At 36.7% G+C, this 15,806-nt stretch overlaps 1 protein-coding gene across 5 annotated transcripts; it reads left to right on the top strand.

Annotated features, from left to right (window-relative positions):
- Positions 1 to 751: 751 nt before the first annotated feature.
- Positions 752 to 15,153, top strand: snx8 (sorting nexin 8). 5 transcript variants are annotated; one of them, XM_015374689.1, is made up of 14 exons: positions 752 to 835; positions 930 to 996; positions 2,100 to 2,227; positions 2,518 to 2,647; positions 5,065 to 5,255; positions 5,408 to 5,528; positions 6,695 to 6,831; positions 6,946 to 7,026; positions 7,121 to 7,281; positions 7,413 to 7,542; positions 7,621 to 7,689; positions 10,154 to 10,303; positions 11,868 to 12,017; positions 14,475 to 15,153. In XM_015374689.1, the coding sequence occupies exons 2-14, from the start codon at positions 942 to 944 to the stop codon at positions 14,553 to 14,555; spliced, it is 1,584 nt and encodes a 527-aa protein (XP_015230175.1). In that variant the 5' UTR covers positions 752 to 835; positions 930 to 941; the 3' UTR covers positions 14,556 to 15,153. The 5 variants fall into 5 exon arrangements, 4 of the variants coding, with proteins under 4 accessions (XP_015230175.1, XP_015230177.1, XP_015230174.1 ...); XM_015374691.1 differs by lacking the exon at positions 2,100 to 2,227 and having other exon boundaries at positions 753 to 835; XM_015374688.1 differs by having other exon boundaries at positions 769 to 996; positions 14,475 to 15,152.
- The last annotated feature ends 653 nt before the right edge of the window (positions 15,154 to 15,806 follow it).

The raw sequence follows: 15,806 nt of genomic DNA, 5'->3' as shown, positions 1-15,806 counted from the left end.
AGATGACTAAAGAACTGATGGAAGCCTTTCCTGGTATTCCAGATATGGATTTTCAGTCAACCAAGAAGGCAAGAAGGCAATGAAACAAGAAAGAAAAGCTCTGGTTCTTCAAATCCTTGAAGCATCAGGTGCATAATATATATATATATATATATATATATATATATATATATATATATATATCATTAGTTCCTATTGAAGAGATATCAATTATTTTTGTAATAAATTTTGCTTTTAAAATATAAAAAGGCTTTAAATGGAATAAAAATGAGTGCGCCTCATCAGACTAATGTAGTAGAACAATTTCACATAGATTTTGAGTCAGTGGGTCACATGACCTGGAATCTATTGAAGAAATATCAATTATGTTTTATAATAAAAAAATCTTAAAAATGAACAAAGGCCTAAATTGGAATAAAAATGAGTGTCCCCCATCTGGATAATGAAATAGAACAATTTGACATAGATTTAGAGTCAGTGGGTCACATGACCTGGAAGCTATTGAAGAAATATAAATTATTTTTGTAATAAAAATAAAAAAATATAAAAAGGCTTGAAATGGAATAAAAGCAAGTGTGCCTTACATATGTTATCTATTGGCATGATTTTATATTAGTTTCATCTTACCTGGTCATAAGATGAAGAATGAATTCATTTTTGTTTCTCATAGAGTGCTTGGTTTGCTGACGGTCCCTAAATGCACCACCGGGTGTGGGAGGAGGGAGCAGCTGAGAGAGGCTGGCCGACATCGGAGTGCCTCATCTGGATCACCGTTTGCTAGACCCCGCTGACTGCGCGGAGCTTGAACATCCAACTTCAGACCAACTTCACAGCGGTGTGACAACAGGCTTCACTTTACAGGAGTTGGACTTCAACCAGGGTTCACTACAACTTTAAGAAGCAAATGACTTGTTTTTCCTTCTGTGCAGGAAATCACATGGATGTGCTCCAGTGCTCACATGACATCCAGAGCCATGGCAGGAGAGATCAATGAAGGTAAACTGAGAAATCTTGATTTATCGCTTACTTTTCCTCAGGTTGTTTGTGTCAAAACTTTTCTACACACTTTCGCTTAGACCTAGACATTTTTGAGTGATCGGAAACAAAACGATTAGTCCAAAAAACTCTGCTTTATGTTTTACAAAAATTCTTTCCCCCCCTTTTTTGATAAATGATCTATCTAAAAGAACAGCACAAGTTGTAGTTTAAAGTATTTCTGTTTTCTTCTTACTTGTAAAATCTTGTCAGATGTTCCTTGCATGACTTACTTCAAATGCCACATATGCATTCATTTTGTTCATGTGTTTAAATATCTGTAAAGCAGTGGCGGTTCTAGACTTAATTTACCAGGGGGGGCAGTCAGGGGCCAGCGTGCTTTCATGGGGGCACCAAAAAGCATGAAATAAAAAAAACAACAACAACAAGGGATTCAACTATATTAAGAGTGTTGGATGAAGTGAAAGTTCTATTCAATAAGGTTTAATTAAAATTCTTTTTTAGATCAATAAACATTCATAAATTAGGAATTGTACATATTTTTTTTTATTTAATTTAAGTTAAAATAAACGTTTTATATAAAAATCTGAATTAGAACTCAAGAAAAACGGATAAATTTAGCCGTAAAAATTATAGACATTTAGAAGATGAAAAGTGGGATCCTATCTCAATACTACTGAATTTATCACTTTAATGTTTTAAAAAAAATAGTAAAACAGAATTTGTAAAAAAAATAAAATAAAATAAAAAAAGATCTAAAGGATATATCAGTAGCCATGTCTGTTCCAGCGCAGATCATCATTAGAACTTATTTGAGTATTATGTCTTCAGTACAGGGGCCATGACATGATCTACAGGGGCACTGGCCCCAGTCGGCCCCTGCCTAGAACCGCCCATGCTGTAAAGGATGCCGATTCTCTAACAATAACTCCCATTTGTATGATTCAAAGTCACCTGCATTGTCATCATCCTTTTTTAGTGTTAGCATTTCCATTGAGATGACTAATTATGAAGAGTGAGCTCCTGATTGCTGTGCAGCCTGTTATATATTTTCTCATATTGAGGCCAATGTGATGCCATGTAGGTGTTGTTCCCCCTTTTAGGTTCAGTTCCTGCTTATTATAGAGAAGTGCATGAGGCCATCTGCTGCAGGACAGATGAGAGAGTACAGACTGAAGTTTTTCAGCGGCTCCTTCAAAGGACAGACCTGTCCAAGGCAGCTATTAGTCAGGTGAGGAGGGGGTCCTCAGGATGCTTGGATGTATACAATGTAAAAGTTTTTGTTTTTCTAGTTGCAAATCAAAGGTAAAAAATAGTTAATAGATATGTGGCATGCATGAATCTACTGATGGCACCATTCCCCTTTTTCTGACCTATTGTAGCTTATCATTCGCTTTGTGTTTTGTAAAGATTTTGTGCACACAGGAATGCAAACCACAGTTAAACTTGGATCTCAGGATAAAAAAAAAAGTTTGCTGGCTGTGATATTGTCTCCATACATTTTTGTTTGTTTTTCCTCAGATTGCTGAACATGTCGACTCCACAGATGGATTCCTTACCAAGCTGTCCCTCTATAAAGCTCTAGCTTTAATTGCTTTAGCCCAGCAAGGGAAACAACCAAGCCCCAAACTCTTTGAGAGCTTCATACAGGGTAAGTGAGTGACTTTGTTGGAGCGACAAGAGAGTAATAAAGGTTTCTGCTTAATGAGTAGCTTGTTGTCCAAAGACGACCTCAGAAATGTTGTCTGTTCCTGTGTTAGGTAAAAAATGTCACTCTTATTTCATCATGGAAGTTTTCCTCTATCACTGGGATAAACTCAATAGGCTCTTTTCTTTAACAATCAAATCTGTTATGGTGCACATTTTCAATCCAACCCTCCTTGCTTACATGATTAAAAGGGCAACTAGCCGCAATGCTTTACTAAAAATATTTTTATCTGTCAAACTTTTTCACAACCACAAACTTCAATATAGACAAATGATAGATAAATATACACAGCTATGGGGTGGATGGATTTATAATAATAAAAAAAAAAAGTTTAAAAGGTAAATTATGCAGCCCTGCAGAGAAAAGTTTATAAAACTAATTTACAGATGTTAATTTAATGTGTAGCTCTACCAGTTTTGCATAGGAGGCTCAAGCTTGTCTACAAACATTTTCTGTTTTTTCGAACACATTTAAACCATTCTCCTGTAGATCTTCCTGTATCTTGAGGTAGTTGTCTAGTTGTAGAACAAAAAAACAAAAAAAATTGGAGCCTGAGGATGGTTTATTTTTTTTTAAGCATACCTAGCCTAATAAATATAGTCTATTAACCTAAAGCAATATGCATAGTATGGTTGTTACATGTCAGGTACGCCGGTCATTGACCTTAACTAAGGCACCTTACAGTAGAACTGCAGTCAGTCCCTGGACTGGCATGGCTATCACTGCCCCTACATAGTTGGGGACAAATGCAGGGGACAAATTTCCTACTGGAATCAGCTTCATAGTCATGGTAGGACACTTCTTTGATTTTATTAATTTTGCTCAGGCTTCTCATAAGCCAACAGCCCGCCAAGTGTTGAAAGGGCAATATTATTTATTACTGTTAATATATAGTAGAAATTTTCCCCATTAAGTATTAAAATAGGGTTTCCGCTGGTCATTAAAAATCATTAAAAGTCATTAAATTATTATTTTTTGAATGAAGGCCTTAATTGGCATTTAAATTGATTAAATGTGATTATCATGGCATTTAAAATGCTTTATAAAAAAAAAAAAACATTAGTCAAATATATCAGATTTAACTGGTTCCACGTGTTTGCGTGGAACTGCTCCTGGTTGATCCTAAAGCCATATGTCCAGAAAAGAAGCTCGAGGCACAGAAAAAGCTAGAGAATGGGGAAAAAGCAAATTTTAAAATAAGTGGCTGGAAAACAAGAAATTCGGGACATGGCTGCAGCCTGTCGATGGTAAAAATTATGAAGGATTTGGCCGTGTTTACAGTGTATATATATATGTATATATATATATATATATGAGAGTAATGGGTACTTATTGATGGCATTAAAATAATTTCTAAGAGCATTAAAACAGCATTAAAAAGCATTAAATTAGAGTTCCTCCTTCCTGTATAAACCCTGTAAAATGTCATAGTGGATGGTATGCAGGGATGGTCATGTAAGAAGGGGGATGATTTTTAAGATTTTTTTATAAGAAGGGGGATGCCATTCCCCCTCATCCCTCCAGTACTGTCTTTAGGGCTGTTTTCCTGCAAGAAGTTAAATATCTGTGCCAGTTTCCTTTTTTTTTTCTACCAGGTTTGATGCAGAACTGCTGTAGTGATCCAGCATTTATCTCCCAATCATCACCGACCTAATTTCCTGTCAGGAAAAGAAACACGACCGTGTGATGCTGCCATCAACATGTTTTAGATGGCATATTGAGGTGGACGTGCAGCATTAGTTTTATCCACACATATTAATTTAAGTTTAGAAGGGAAAAAAAATCTAACTTTAGGATAGGATTTGTTTGACTCTGTGCGTTTCCTTCACTGTGCAACTTAAAGTTGGGTTATCTTTGTTTGCTTTCGCCTTACCACTCTTCTATGCAGGGAGAATTCATGGAGTGCACAAATGATTGTTGACTCATCAACTGATTATTTTCTTATAACTGCTGCATTTCACCCTCTCTCTCTGGGATGAATATTTTATGTTTTTCTTTATGCAGGTTTTACTTGGATCCGTTCACATTTCTAGTGTTGAATCCAGCTTTGTTATTTCAGGTGTGGCCAGTATGGCAGCTTGCTCCATGCCACTTCCTGTTCTGTCCTGAGAACGGAGTTTCTGAGTTTGTCTCAGTGAATTAAATTTTATGCACGAGTGTCTTGGAATGTCCTGAGAGGAATAATAAAAGTCACATGGATTACTGTCAACAGTACTGTTCTTGCTGGAGATAATCAGAGGGAAATAAAAAAAAGGTTTATAAAAAGATAGGCATTCCAAACAGTTTTGAAATTCCCGTCACTCCTGGAGTATTGATTCAATCACGGAAAACAAATGTTGGCTCTGAACTGTGATTTACAGAGTTGCCAAAACCCCAGCTCGGAGAGCCGAGGGAGCTGAGAGCTCTGAGGATGCAGCCGGCTCAGGACGACGTGCTGACCTTAGCGCAGACGCTGGAAACGCTTCTGGCTAAAGACACAGTCCAGGTGGAGCTGATACCAGAGAAGAAGGGTCTGTTCCTCAAGCATGTGGAGTACCAGGTCACGAGTCAGGCAAGGATCCTAAAAAATCTGCAACTTGTTTGTTGAAAACAAATGAGAAAAGTAGTTAAAAAAAGCAGTTTTTAAAACCCTTAAACCCTTAAAGATAGTTTATTCTTTTCTACTATGTAATGCTGCTTTTTTCCCCTTTTTTCTCTTTTCAGCGTTATAGAATATCGGTTTATAGGCGGTACAGTGATTTCGACGTCTTCCATGAACTTTTGCTTCAGAAATTTGCCTACAGAATAGTTCCAGCACTGCCGCCTAAAAGGATGCTGAAGGGAGGTGGGTCACCGTGTGAAATACACCGTTAGGTCTGCCTACATTATCTGTCAGCTTTGGATTCTTTTGACTAATTGCTTTACTTACTTAATTCATGATTTATTTTTGAGATAAAATTCAGGATTTAAAAGGCTTTTCAATGGTTTTTATTTAATAGACACATATTGATTTATAAGAATTATTAATTTATTTTGATCAAGTCAGTGCAGTTCTTCAAAGGTTTTGCCAGACGGTCACATAGAAACTAGTGATGCATAAAATAAGCAGCTTTCACTTCTCGAATACTCTAATAATAGCAATGTGAGCGGTTCAAAAATGACTTATTTATGATTTAAAAAAAACAAACAAAAAAAAGCATCTGTTTGTTATTTTTTTTATATAATTAGATAGTTTTTTGTGCTCTTATTTCAACATTTTGCTTATATTTGTGTGACATTTTTCCATCCATTTAAAATGACTAAATACACTAAAACGTTAAGATGTCACATATTTACATTTGTGTGCACTTATTTAGTTTCCTTATAGCTTTATGTCTCTTATCAATCTTTATGGAGCACATCTTTATGCACAGCGGTAGGAGAAGTTATAAAAAGTTATAAAAATATTCTTTTTTTTGTTTTATTACCCTTTTTTTATCAGCCTCTTCATTCCCTAGCTTTTAAAATGCTCTTAAAGAATGGTTAATAAAAGGTTTAAATTCTAATTTAAATCCTATGATGTTTTGATGATTTAAACTACTGAGGCTAACTTTAGGCAGTGTTTAGATCTGATGTGCAGATCTCCATCAGTAAACCCTCAGCTAGTTCTATCTGTGATGTTTCTTTAGGAGGAAAACCTCTATAATTTCTCTCGGCGCTGCTATGACTCACTGTTATCCCCTGATTGCTGCTGCAGCTGCTTCTCAGGGGATTTTTCAACGGTTGGACTTTTTCTGTATTAGCTTTGATCTTTTAGACTAAAAAGGCCCGACGTTTCGGTTTCTTTAGCAACTTTGTGCCATGACACAGAGGTACAATGCAAGACTGAGATTTTGGGTATTTTTTGCATGTTAACTTAGCCTTATAGGATGAACATTGACTGTTTAGGTAAACTGTTTAGTATGCTGCCTCCACACTGTTGTTATTATAAAGTAAATCTCTAGAGATTATTTTTATTCTTTCTATCCATAGTCCTGACTTCCGTGTCTGAGCGGGAGTTCATTGAAGGGAGAAAACGAGCTCTGAACAGATTCATTAACCTCGTGGCCCGCCATCCCTTCTTCTCCGAGGATGAGCTGGTCAAGACCTTCCTCACCTTCAGTGGCTCTGTGTGTTTTTAAGTATTTTCTTGCACATTAAGCACTTTCTTCCCAGCACATCCTGTTTGATGAACTCCTTTGTCCCTTTCCTATCACCCTCTCATCACGCTGCTTCCTAAACAGGATGTCCAGACCAGGCTGCGTGACACTTGCAAGAAAAGCGGTGATGAGTTCATGACCAACAGAGTTGCAACCCAAGCTAAGGTTTGTTAAGGACACCATGACTGCAGGCTGACTTTCATTTGAGCGGTTACTTTCATTTAAACTAAAACCTTCATTTGTTGGACCTGTTTTGCAGGAATATCTTCCAGCAGACATTCAGGCTCAGTTCTCAACAAGCAGAGAGCTGATTAAAAATATCCACATCAGCTTCCAGAAGCTGAGGGACAGAGCTGAAAAAATGGCTGAGCGCTCAAAGGAGAATGCAACTGATCTGCTTCAGTTTGGTCGAGAGCTCAGGTATTTTAATATTAGGGATATAAATTTAGTCCCCCCCTTGTAGGATTTAGGGGTTTTGCAGAGGATTTTACATGCCGAGTAGCCTGGAACCTGCAATAAATATACTTCTTTTATATTAATGCTCTTTTCAGTGCCCTGGGCTCAGATGCATCAACTCTTCCTTCCTTGGCCCCCTCACAAAGCAGCTGGGGAACCCTGCGTCAGTCTTTGAAAAGCCTGTCAGTGGAGTTTGCTGTTTTGTCCGACAAAGCCGCTCAGCAGGTAAAGCCTGCAGTAAATACCGGCTGTGTTTCCCCAAAACTAAAAATGAGTAATAGCTGTTACCGTTCATGTCTTCAGGGCAGACGAGAAGAGGATGATGTTGTGGAAAAACTGAACTTCTTCCTAGATCTGCTGCAGTCATACAGAGTAAGCATGAAAGCACGACTTGTCTTCATGTTGAGTGTTTTTTTTGTTTTTTTTACTTTTTATGCAAGCCCAGAAGACAGAGGAATCGGGTATGTTTGAAATGTGATAAATTATTTTGATTTAGTAGAGAGCTTTCAGAGGTTAGCAGTCAATGATCTTACAAACAGTAATCTGCATGTTAACCTTTAAAACTAGGTCTGAAATAATTTCCTTAAATAATCCATTGATCTAACGTATAAAATATTTACGTAATAAAAGTATTACAGAAAGTAGCCAATAAAGTAGTTTGTTGTCAAGATTACTATTTGGTTATACGGTGAATCTCAGATGGTGAAACCTTTCAGCTGTTAAATGCTACTTGAGCCTCCTATGGCGAGCTGCATAGAACCGACAAAAAAAGACAAACAAGTCTGACCAGTTTGGAAGGGATACACGTAACATGGTTATCTTTAAAAAGAGAAAGCTGTATCTTACTAATTATGAAGTTATTTTTGTGTTTTTATTAATTTCAAAGGCAAACTATTCAAAAACCTAAAAAAAAAATCAAAATCCTGTAAATTCAGGATTTTTCTCTTGATGCCTGTGTTCCTATCTGCCAGCCTCGTCAGAATTGACAGCTGAGGTTCTTCGGTGGTGCTTTAGCTTCCCTGATCACTTTCAGAGAAACATACAGTTTCTAGAATATCTCATTTGTTTAACATTTTTCACATTATTGATTACATCCTTCATGGTGGGATGGTTTAAAATGTAGTGTTGTTAATAGTGAAATATTTTGCATGCCTCTCTGACTTTAATGAGATCATTTCAATCCCCTGTAAAATTTTTGCTCTTGCTAAAAAATACACTGGTCAAAAAATAAAGGGAACACTCAAATAAGACACCCTAGATCTAAATAAATGAAATTTTCTCATTGAATACCTCTGTTCTGTACAAAGTTTAATGTGCAAAATTAAACAAAAAGCATCAGTGGAAATCATATTTATCAACCAATGGAGGCCTGGATTTGGAGTCACACACAAACTCAAACGGAAAAACTCCACAGGCTTATCTAAGGTTGACATAATGTCCCTTAAAGCAGGTCAAAATGAGGTTCATTATTGAATGTGGCCTCCTAATGCCTGTATGACCTCTCTGCAACACCTTCATCTTTCAGTAACTGCAGACACTCAGCAGTCGCATGAGGTCTAGCATTGTCCTGCATTAGTAGGAACCCAGGGCCAACTGCACCAGCATATGGTCTCAACAGGGATCTTAGGATCTCATCTTGGTACCTAATGTCAGTCATGCTACCTCTGGCGAGCACATGGATGGCTGTGCGGCCCTCCAAGAAATGCCACCCCACATCATTACTTACCACTGCCAAACCGGTCATAATGAAGGATGTTGCCAGCAGCAGATCGCTCTTCACAGTGTCTACAGACTCTGTCATGTGTGTTCCACGTGCTCAGTGCGAAGAGCACATCCTGATGTTCTCTGGAAAATATCAAGTGTTTGCCAGAGAATGCTTGGCGGGGGGGTTGGCTGTGGGCACAACCCCATCTGTAGACATCGGGCCCTCATACATCCTCATAGAGTCTTTTCCTAACTTTTTTCACAGACGCATGCACATTTGTGGCCTGCTGGAGTTTATTTTGCAGGGTTCTGGCAGTCCTCCTCCTGTTCCTCCATGCAAAAAGGCAGAGATGGTGGTGATGCTGCTGGGTTGTTGCCCTCCTATGGCTTCCTTCATGTTTCCTGGTTTACTTACCAGTCTCCTGGCAGTTCCTTCAGCCTGTGGTTAAAAGAAATCCTTTTTCCTGCAACTCGCCTCGATGTCCCGTCCTGGATGACAGTCTGTCTCATGCAACCTTGAGTGTGTGAAATTGTCAATCAGTGCCGCTTCCTAAGCAGACAGTTTGATTTCACAGAGGTCTGATTGGATTGAAGTTATATTGTGTTGTTTTCGTGATCCTTTTATTTTTTTTTGAGCAGTGTATGCAGATATAAGAAGTTCCGAAAGGGGAGCTTCATTTCAAGTTTAGATTTAATATATTTAGAAACGAATTGGAATCAAAATTTTCTTCAAGACATGTTGCACAGTTATGCAACAAGGTTACTGCACCCCTTTTTATTTTTACTATCCCACCTACTAACAGGTTTGCTTGTTTCTCAGTTGTTTTGTGCAAGATAAATGTCACTTTAAAGGTAAAAGAATGTAGGATAAGATTTCATACGGTCTTATTTGCCTTTACCTGATAAAACTTTAGCATTTTAATTTTAAGAATCTCCATATGACCTTTTTAAAATATTTTATGAATTAATACATTTTTAAACTAGCTATTTTGGTTTGTTTTAAACAGGATTTTCATTTGTGAAAAACAAATGCTTGTCCTGTCACTCCAGGCTGTTATGTAAGTCTGTTTTAAAGTGTGTCACTTTGCCACTTTCCATCAATCAGTAAAAGCTGCTACCTGTTTTACTCCAGGATCTCTGCGAGCGTCATGAAAAGGGTGTGCTTCATGAGCACCAGAAAGCGCTGCACAAGTATGGCGTGATGAAAAGGCAGATGATGAGTGCTACTGTTCAGTCCAAAGAGCAGGCTTCAGTGGAGCAGCTGGAGTCACGAATCGTTCAGGTGATTGTTCTCTCAGTTTGATTCTTTTTTTTCCCCCTACTTATAAAACTTGCAAAAGCTGCTACTACTTCAGTTCTAACATGAGCTGTTAAATAATTGTTAAAGCAGTTTTATAGTTACAGGTGACCTATAAAATACATTTAATGATGCTGTGAAGTGTAGAAAGGAAAGCCAGGCTTCAGAGAGGAGGCGAACCCCTGTGATGTGGACTTTAGGCCTTTTAACTCCTAAGAAAATTTTCATGCACAAAGACATCCACACTAAAAAGGTTATTGTTCAAAAAGCACTCTGTCTCCTCTTTAAACCCCTTGAATAAATTTAATTTAACGTGGGAAATCAAAGGCTCATTTAGGACCAAAAGCAAAATGGTGGTTAAAAGCCAAGTTAGGAAAGTAATTAACTTTTTCAATTCCTTTTGTTTTTCTGTTTTGTTTTTTAAATGTTGAATTCAGCCAATGTTGTTAGTCTGTCTTGGATTTGCACACATTTATTTTATAAGTAATCTCCCCTAAAAAGTATTTTTTTATAAATAAAAGTAAATCAATTGTATACATTTTCTTCAAATTCCCTCACATTATACTAATTTTTTTTTACATTTACTTAATTGTAATGTTATAAAAACTAATATAATTTAATCAAAAAGGTGAATGCCATGTAATTAAGATTAATTTTAAAGAGTTAGGCCCCTTTTATGTAGCATGCGCAGGTCACACTGCTGAGCTGGAAAGGAAACACGAGTTGCTTTAACAGCAGCTTTCAGCTCGTCTCCATTGTTTGCTCTGATGTTTATCTTCATCTTAACAATACTTAGATTCTCTATAGGGTTCAGAGCTAGTTTGTTAGTTTCTAACGGTTATTAAAGCAGGTAATGATACTTATTAGAGTGCAGAGGTGCCACATTGTACTGATAAGGGAAATCAACCTCCAAAAGCTTTTCTGCAAAGCGAAGCATAAGGTGCTTTAAAATGTCCTGCTAGATGCTTGTCCGTGTCCTGGGTTCATCTGTGTCACGGTCACTCTTAAGGCGCTGACTCGCTCCAAATCCTGTTTACAGTCCTAAACTCTTGAATAAGCTTCGCTCTAAAATTCTGCCACCTCTGCCGTTATCTCTGCTGGTTGTTAATCTTTTTCCAACACACGTTCCTCCACTTAACTTCCCATTAATATAGCAGTGTGTCAAGATGGCAGCTTATTTAGCAGTTAACCTTTGAGGTGTATCCATCTTGTAGGGGATGTTAATGATTGTCTGCTGGACAACTGTCAAATCAGCAGTCTTCCTCCTGATTATGTCTGCCGTAACATTTCTACTTTACAAATATCGTGTTTTATAGAACTCATCTTATTGTTTTATAAGATTCAGTTTTTGATCTGAATTACTCTGATAAATAAAAGTTAACAGATGATGCTTGCAGATTTAGTGATTTCAGAATAAAACATTTTCTCTGACTTATTGGGAAGGAGACATGGGGGGTGTACATTAAAGCCTTCTTTTAAAACTATAAACTTTATAATTAGTTAAATTCTACAATCAATTGAAGTTTTGTAATATTTTCTTTTTTAACAGCAAGAAAGTGCCATCCAGACCATGGAGCTCCGCAACTATTTCTCCCTGTTCTGCCTTCATCAAGAGACGCAGCTTATCTTCACCTACCTTCCAATAACCTCTCACATTCTCGGGGCTTTCGTTAACTCCCAAGTCCAAGGACACAAAGAGGTAAGGCTGTATGGAAATGGGTTTCCTCTGGCTCGCCTTGATGTCGACTCAGCACTCTTCAGTGTGGGTAGTCAATATGGTGCCAGATTGGCCTTTAAAGTCCATAAAAAAAGAACTAATACTGAGGGCTTGGTGTGACTGGAATAAAACTCCCTTATAAATTCCATGAACTTAAGCACCATATTGTTTTTCTGTTTTAATAAAGCTATATGCTAAGTATCTACATTAGACTTATCTTTCTTTTTGTTCAATTTAAGTCCAAAAAAAGAAGTGCTGTGGAATTTGGGAGCATGGGTTTTATTTATAAAGTTTTATTTATAAAGCTTGCATAACCACAAAACAGGGCCTGAAACTTTAAAAGTTGTGATCTATAAAAAAAAACAAACAGCAGAAAAAATGTGCAGTTCCTCATGCCAACTATGACCCTTTTGTACAGATTTAGAAGGGAGAGGCAATTTTCATCACAGATGGTGACTGAGGTGGGGGAACTGAAGCCTGAATAAATTATAGTTACACTTATATACTTAGTTGTACTTCATATGAAACTTTTGAACATAGACTTTATGAGATATGACTTGTAGTGTGGTTATCCTGGCACTGGTGGGCCAACCTTTCACTTACATAAAGGGACAAAAAAAGGGTTTCAAATACAGCTAAGATTAAAAGAATACTCGCTAATGTATTTCTCTTTCTGGTTATTAACGGGTAAAATCTGTGTGAGGAATTCACATAGCTTTTGTAAGCATTTAAATACTGTTGAGACACCTGTGTGTAAGGGTGCATGATGGATTCTTTGACTATGTTAGATGCTAAATTGGAGAATTAGGAGGGAACGTGTTCTGAGGAATCACCAAGACTACATGACCCATTATGATGACTGGATTATGAGGAGATGCAACTTCTAAAAGCATTGGATCTATGTGCTGGATTGGGTCCAGTCCCCTGTTTCTCACAGGTGTTCACCAAAATATCAGTGTGCATATAAAGAAAAAGTAGCTGGTTCAAAATAAACACAATTTAATATAACTAACAAATACATTTGTGGTACATGTAGAGTTCAAATGCATTCATGAGTTAAAGGTATAAATAATGCTAAATATGGCTTTATGCTGCACTTTGTTTATTAAAGATCCAAAATAATCCACAAAGGTTAGGAAACATTGAAATATATAAGATTTTGCTCAAATGCGACCATTTTTGCCCATATTGAATCTTAGACCGCTTCCATGTACCTCAAATTGTAGCACCAGGTCCTTTTCATTAATCTTTTCACTAGGTCAACGATAAAAACGCTATCAAGGATAGGGAAGTATGGAAGAAAAACTCTGCACTAATTGAAATCTGCCTTTTTTTTAACCGAAGATGAATTTTTTGCAGCTGAATTTCTTTGCAGCTGGATTTTTTTCTGGTGAATTTTTACCAGATAAAAATTGAGTGTAAGGAATTCAATGACTAAAAAATTTCAGTGTTTAAAATTCGGTGTTGAAAAAAAAAAGGCAGATTCCAATGAGACAGTTTTTCTTAAATAGGGAAGGAGCTCTGGATCACTGTGCTGAACCTGGTCAGCCTTCTGGTTTACAGACGTCGTTACAAAACAAACACACTTAAAGACAATTGAGCATGATTAATGATAATCATCAAATTAAGACTAGCCTTCTAGAAAAGAACAAAAATAGAGGTTGCACAAAAGGGTGAAAGTCTCAATTATAAAACCCTAAAAATACGAAGGTGTTGACATTTGCATGATTCACACAGAGTACATCAGAAGAAATAATGTATTTGAGGTTAATTTCATAAAGGGGATTTTGTCGCTGCATCCTACCAACTGTTTAGTTCCTAGTGGCAGCTTGGAACATACTGCTTCCTATTTAATAGAAAAAACCCTTTATTGTCCCACAATGGAGAAATTGTGGTGATATGTATATGTTGATATGCTAATATGTATGTGCGTGCTGCTTACCCAAATGTTCCGCTTTTTACCGGTATGAATCTAAAGCCACTTTAGGAACAAAATATTTTAATGAAACCCATTTGTAAGGGGTATGCAAATGATCAGAAACCGTAACTTTCCCTATGAAGGGTTAACTTGAGGCAAAAATGTCAGTCTTCTGTATGGTTGCCATGGTAACCATGAAATAACAATGATCAGCATTTACGGCTGAATTCAGGTGTGTAGAGGGCCGAACATGAGCCTTGACAAAAACTTTGAGATAGAGGTGATACTTATAAAAACCAATTGCTTGGTTTCATGTGTGAGCATTATTGGTTTTTAATGAAGATTTTATTTTTAGGCGTATTTTATTTTGGGGTGTTTGGTGTGCATAAACTTATAATGGATCCTGAACTATGGTTTATTTATGGGAACCCAGAAGTTTTTTCAATTTTTAATTTATGCTTCCATATTTGTGCTACATAAACAGTTTGTTTTTCTTTTTTTTTCCATTTTTGTCTTTGCAGATGGGTGAAGTGTGGAATGAGCTGCAACCAAGGCTCGGATGTCTCTTTGGCAGTAAAAACGGACTAAAAACTCCAATCTGAAACCCGTAGAAGAGAAACACTCCAACAGATGAAGATCAACAACTGGAAAATAAAAAGCTCTGTGAGCTTATGCCTACGAAAGCCTATAACATGGCTTAGATTCCATCCAATAATATTATTATTTAAAATATAAATCCGGATATTATCTACAGTCATTAACTTCTTGTGTTAATTTCTGCTCTGGAATATTGCTCTTATTTCAGGATGAAGTATTTTTCTTTTTCTTTTACAATTTTAAGCACAGAAACAAAAAGCTAAAGGTTGTTATTCTATAAGGGATACAAGCTGGATAAAAAACTGGCGTATATTCAGACACATATTTTTAAGTAAATAGTTTATGGCTTTTTAAGTTAAACACACTAAAATACTGACATTGAGTCTTTCTGGATGTTTTTATTCAGTCATTTTCATGCATATTTCTGAAAAGCTTTATCACTAGAGATTTTATGTTTCTAAGTATAGTTTATATGTTTGACAATTCTGTGACCTTTTGGATATGTTGACAAATATTTTGAGACTTTTGATTTGTTTTCTATAAAATATGTTTTGAAAGCTTTACATATTTTTAAATTGCTAAAGTAATAAAGGGGACTCCCAATAAACGAAGAGCTGACTTGATATAACTCGTCAATTTTTACATTAAATATTTTGGAAGATTGCAGAAGGTCTTAAAACAAAACTGACCACGAAAAAAAGTTTATTTTTAATTTCAAAAGGTTAATTCTTTCTCATTGGGAAAAGGATGCATGTCCGCCACAGGGAGGTCTCAGCCCATCAGGGAGCAACAACACAGTAATGCTTGCAAACACAACTATGTGTAGTTTAGATTACCTAACAGTTATGTTTTTGGGACAGTGGGTGGTACTGTAGCTGGAGTAATGGGAAGAACCCACACATCCCCATGGAGATTTGGGAATGTGTGTTCTTAAAAGATTCCAAGGGTGCTAAATTACACCTGGAACTTTCTTTTATTTTTTTTTTTGCACATGCAATAAGTGGCCGTGTTTCTGGCAAAGACGTCTGTATTGCCCCATTACAATTAGTGGTTGCTTGTGATACTGGCAGTTGATTTGTCAAAGAAAGATGAGGTTCTAAGCCATGAAGTTGATGGAAATAAGGAAAACATATGTTTAAATAATAATAGGTAGTATTATAAAAATTTAAGTGCATTTAAAATTGGTAGCCCATCTAGAACAAAAACAACTAGTTAAATAAGGAAAATCAAATCATCATTCATAAAACATAAGGAAC

The sequence above is a fragment of the Cyprinodon variegatus genome, unplaced genomic scaffold (genome assembly GCF_000732505.1).
Source record: "Cyprinodon variegatus isolate N-32 unplaced genomic scaffold, C_variegatus-1.0 Scaffold108, whole genome shotgun sequence".
NCBI lineage: Eukaryota > Metazoa > Chordata > Actinopteri > Cyprinodontiformes > Cyprinodontidae > Cyprinodon > Cyprinodon variegatus.
This window is presented reverse-complemented; position numbering and strand designations above follow the sequence as displayed.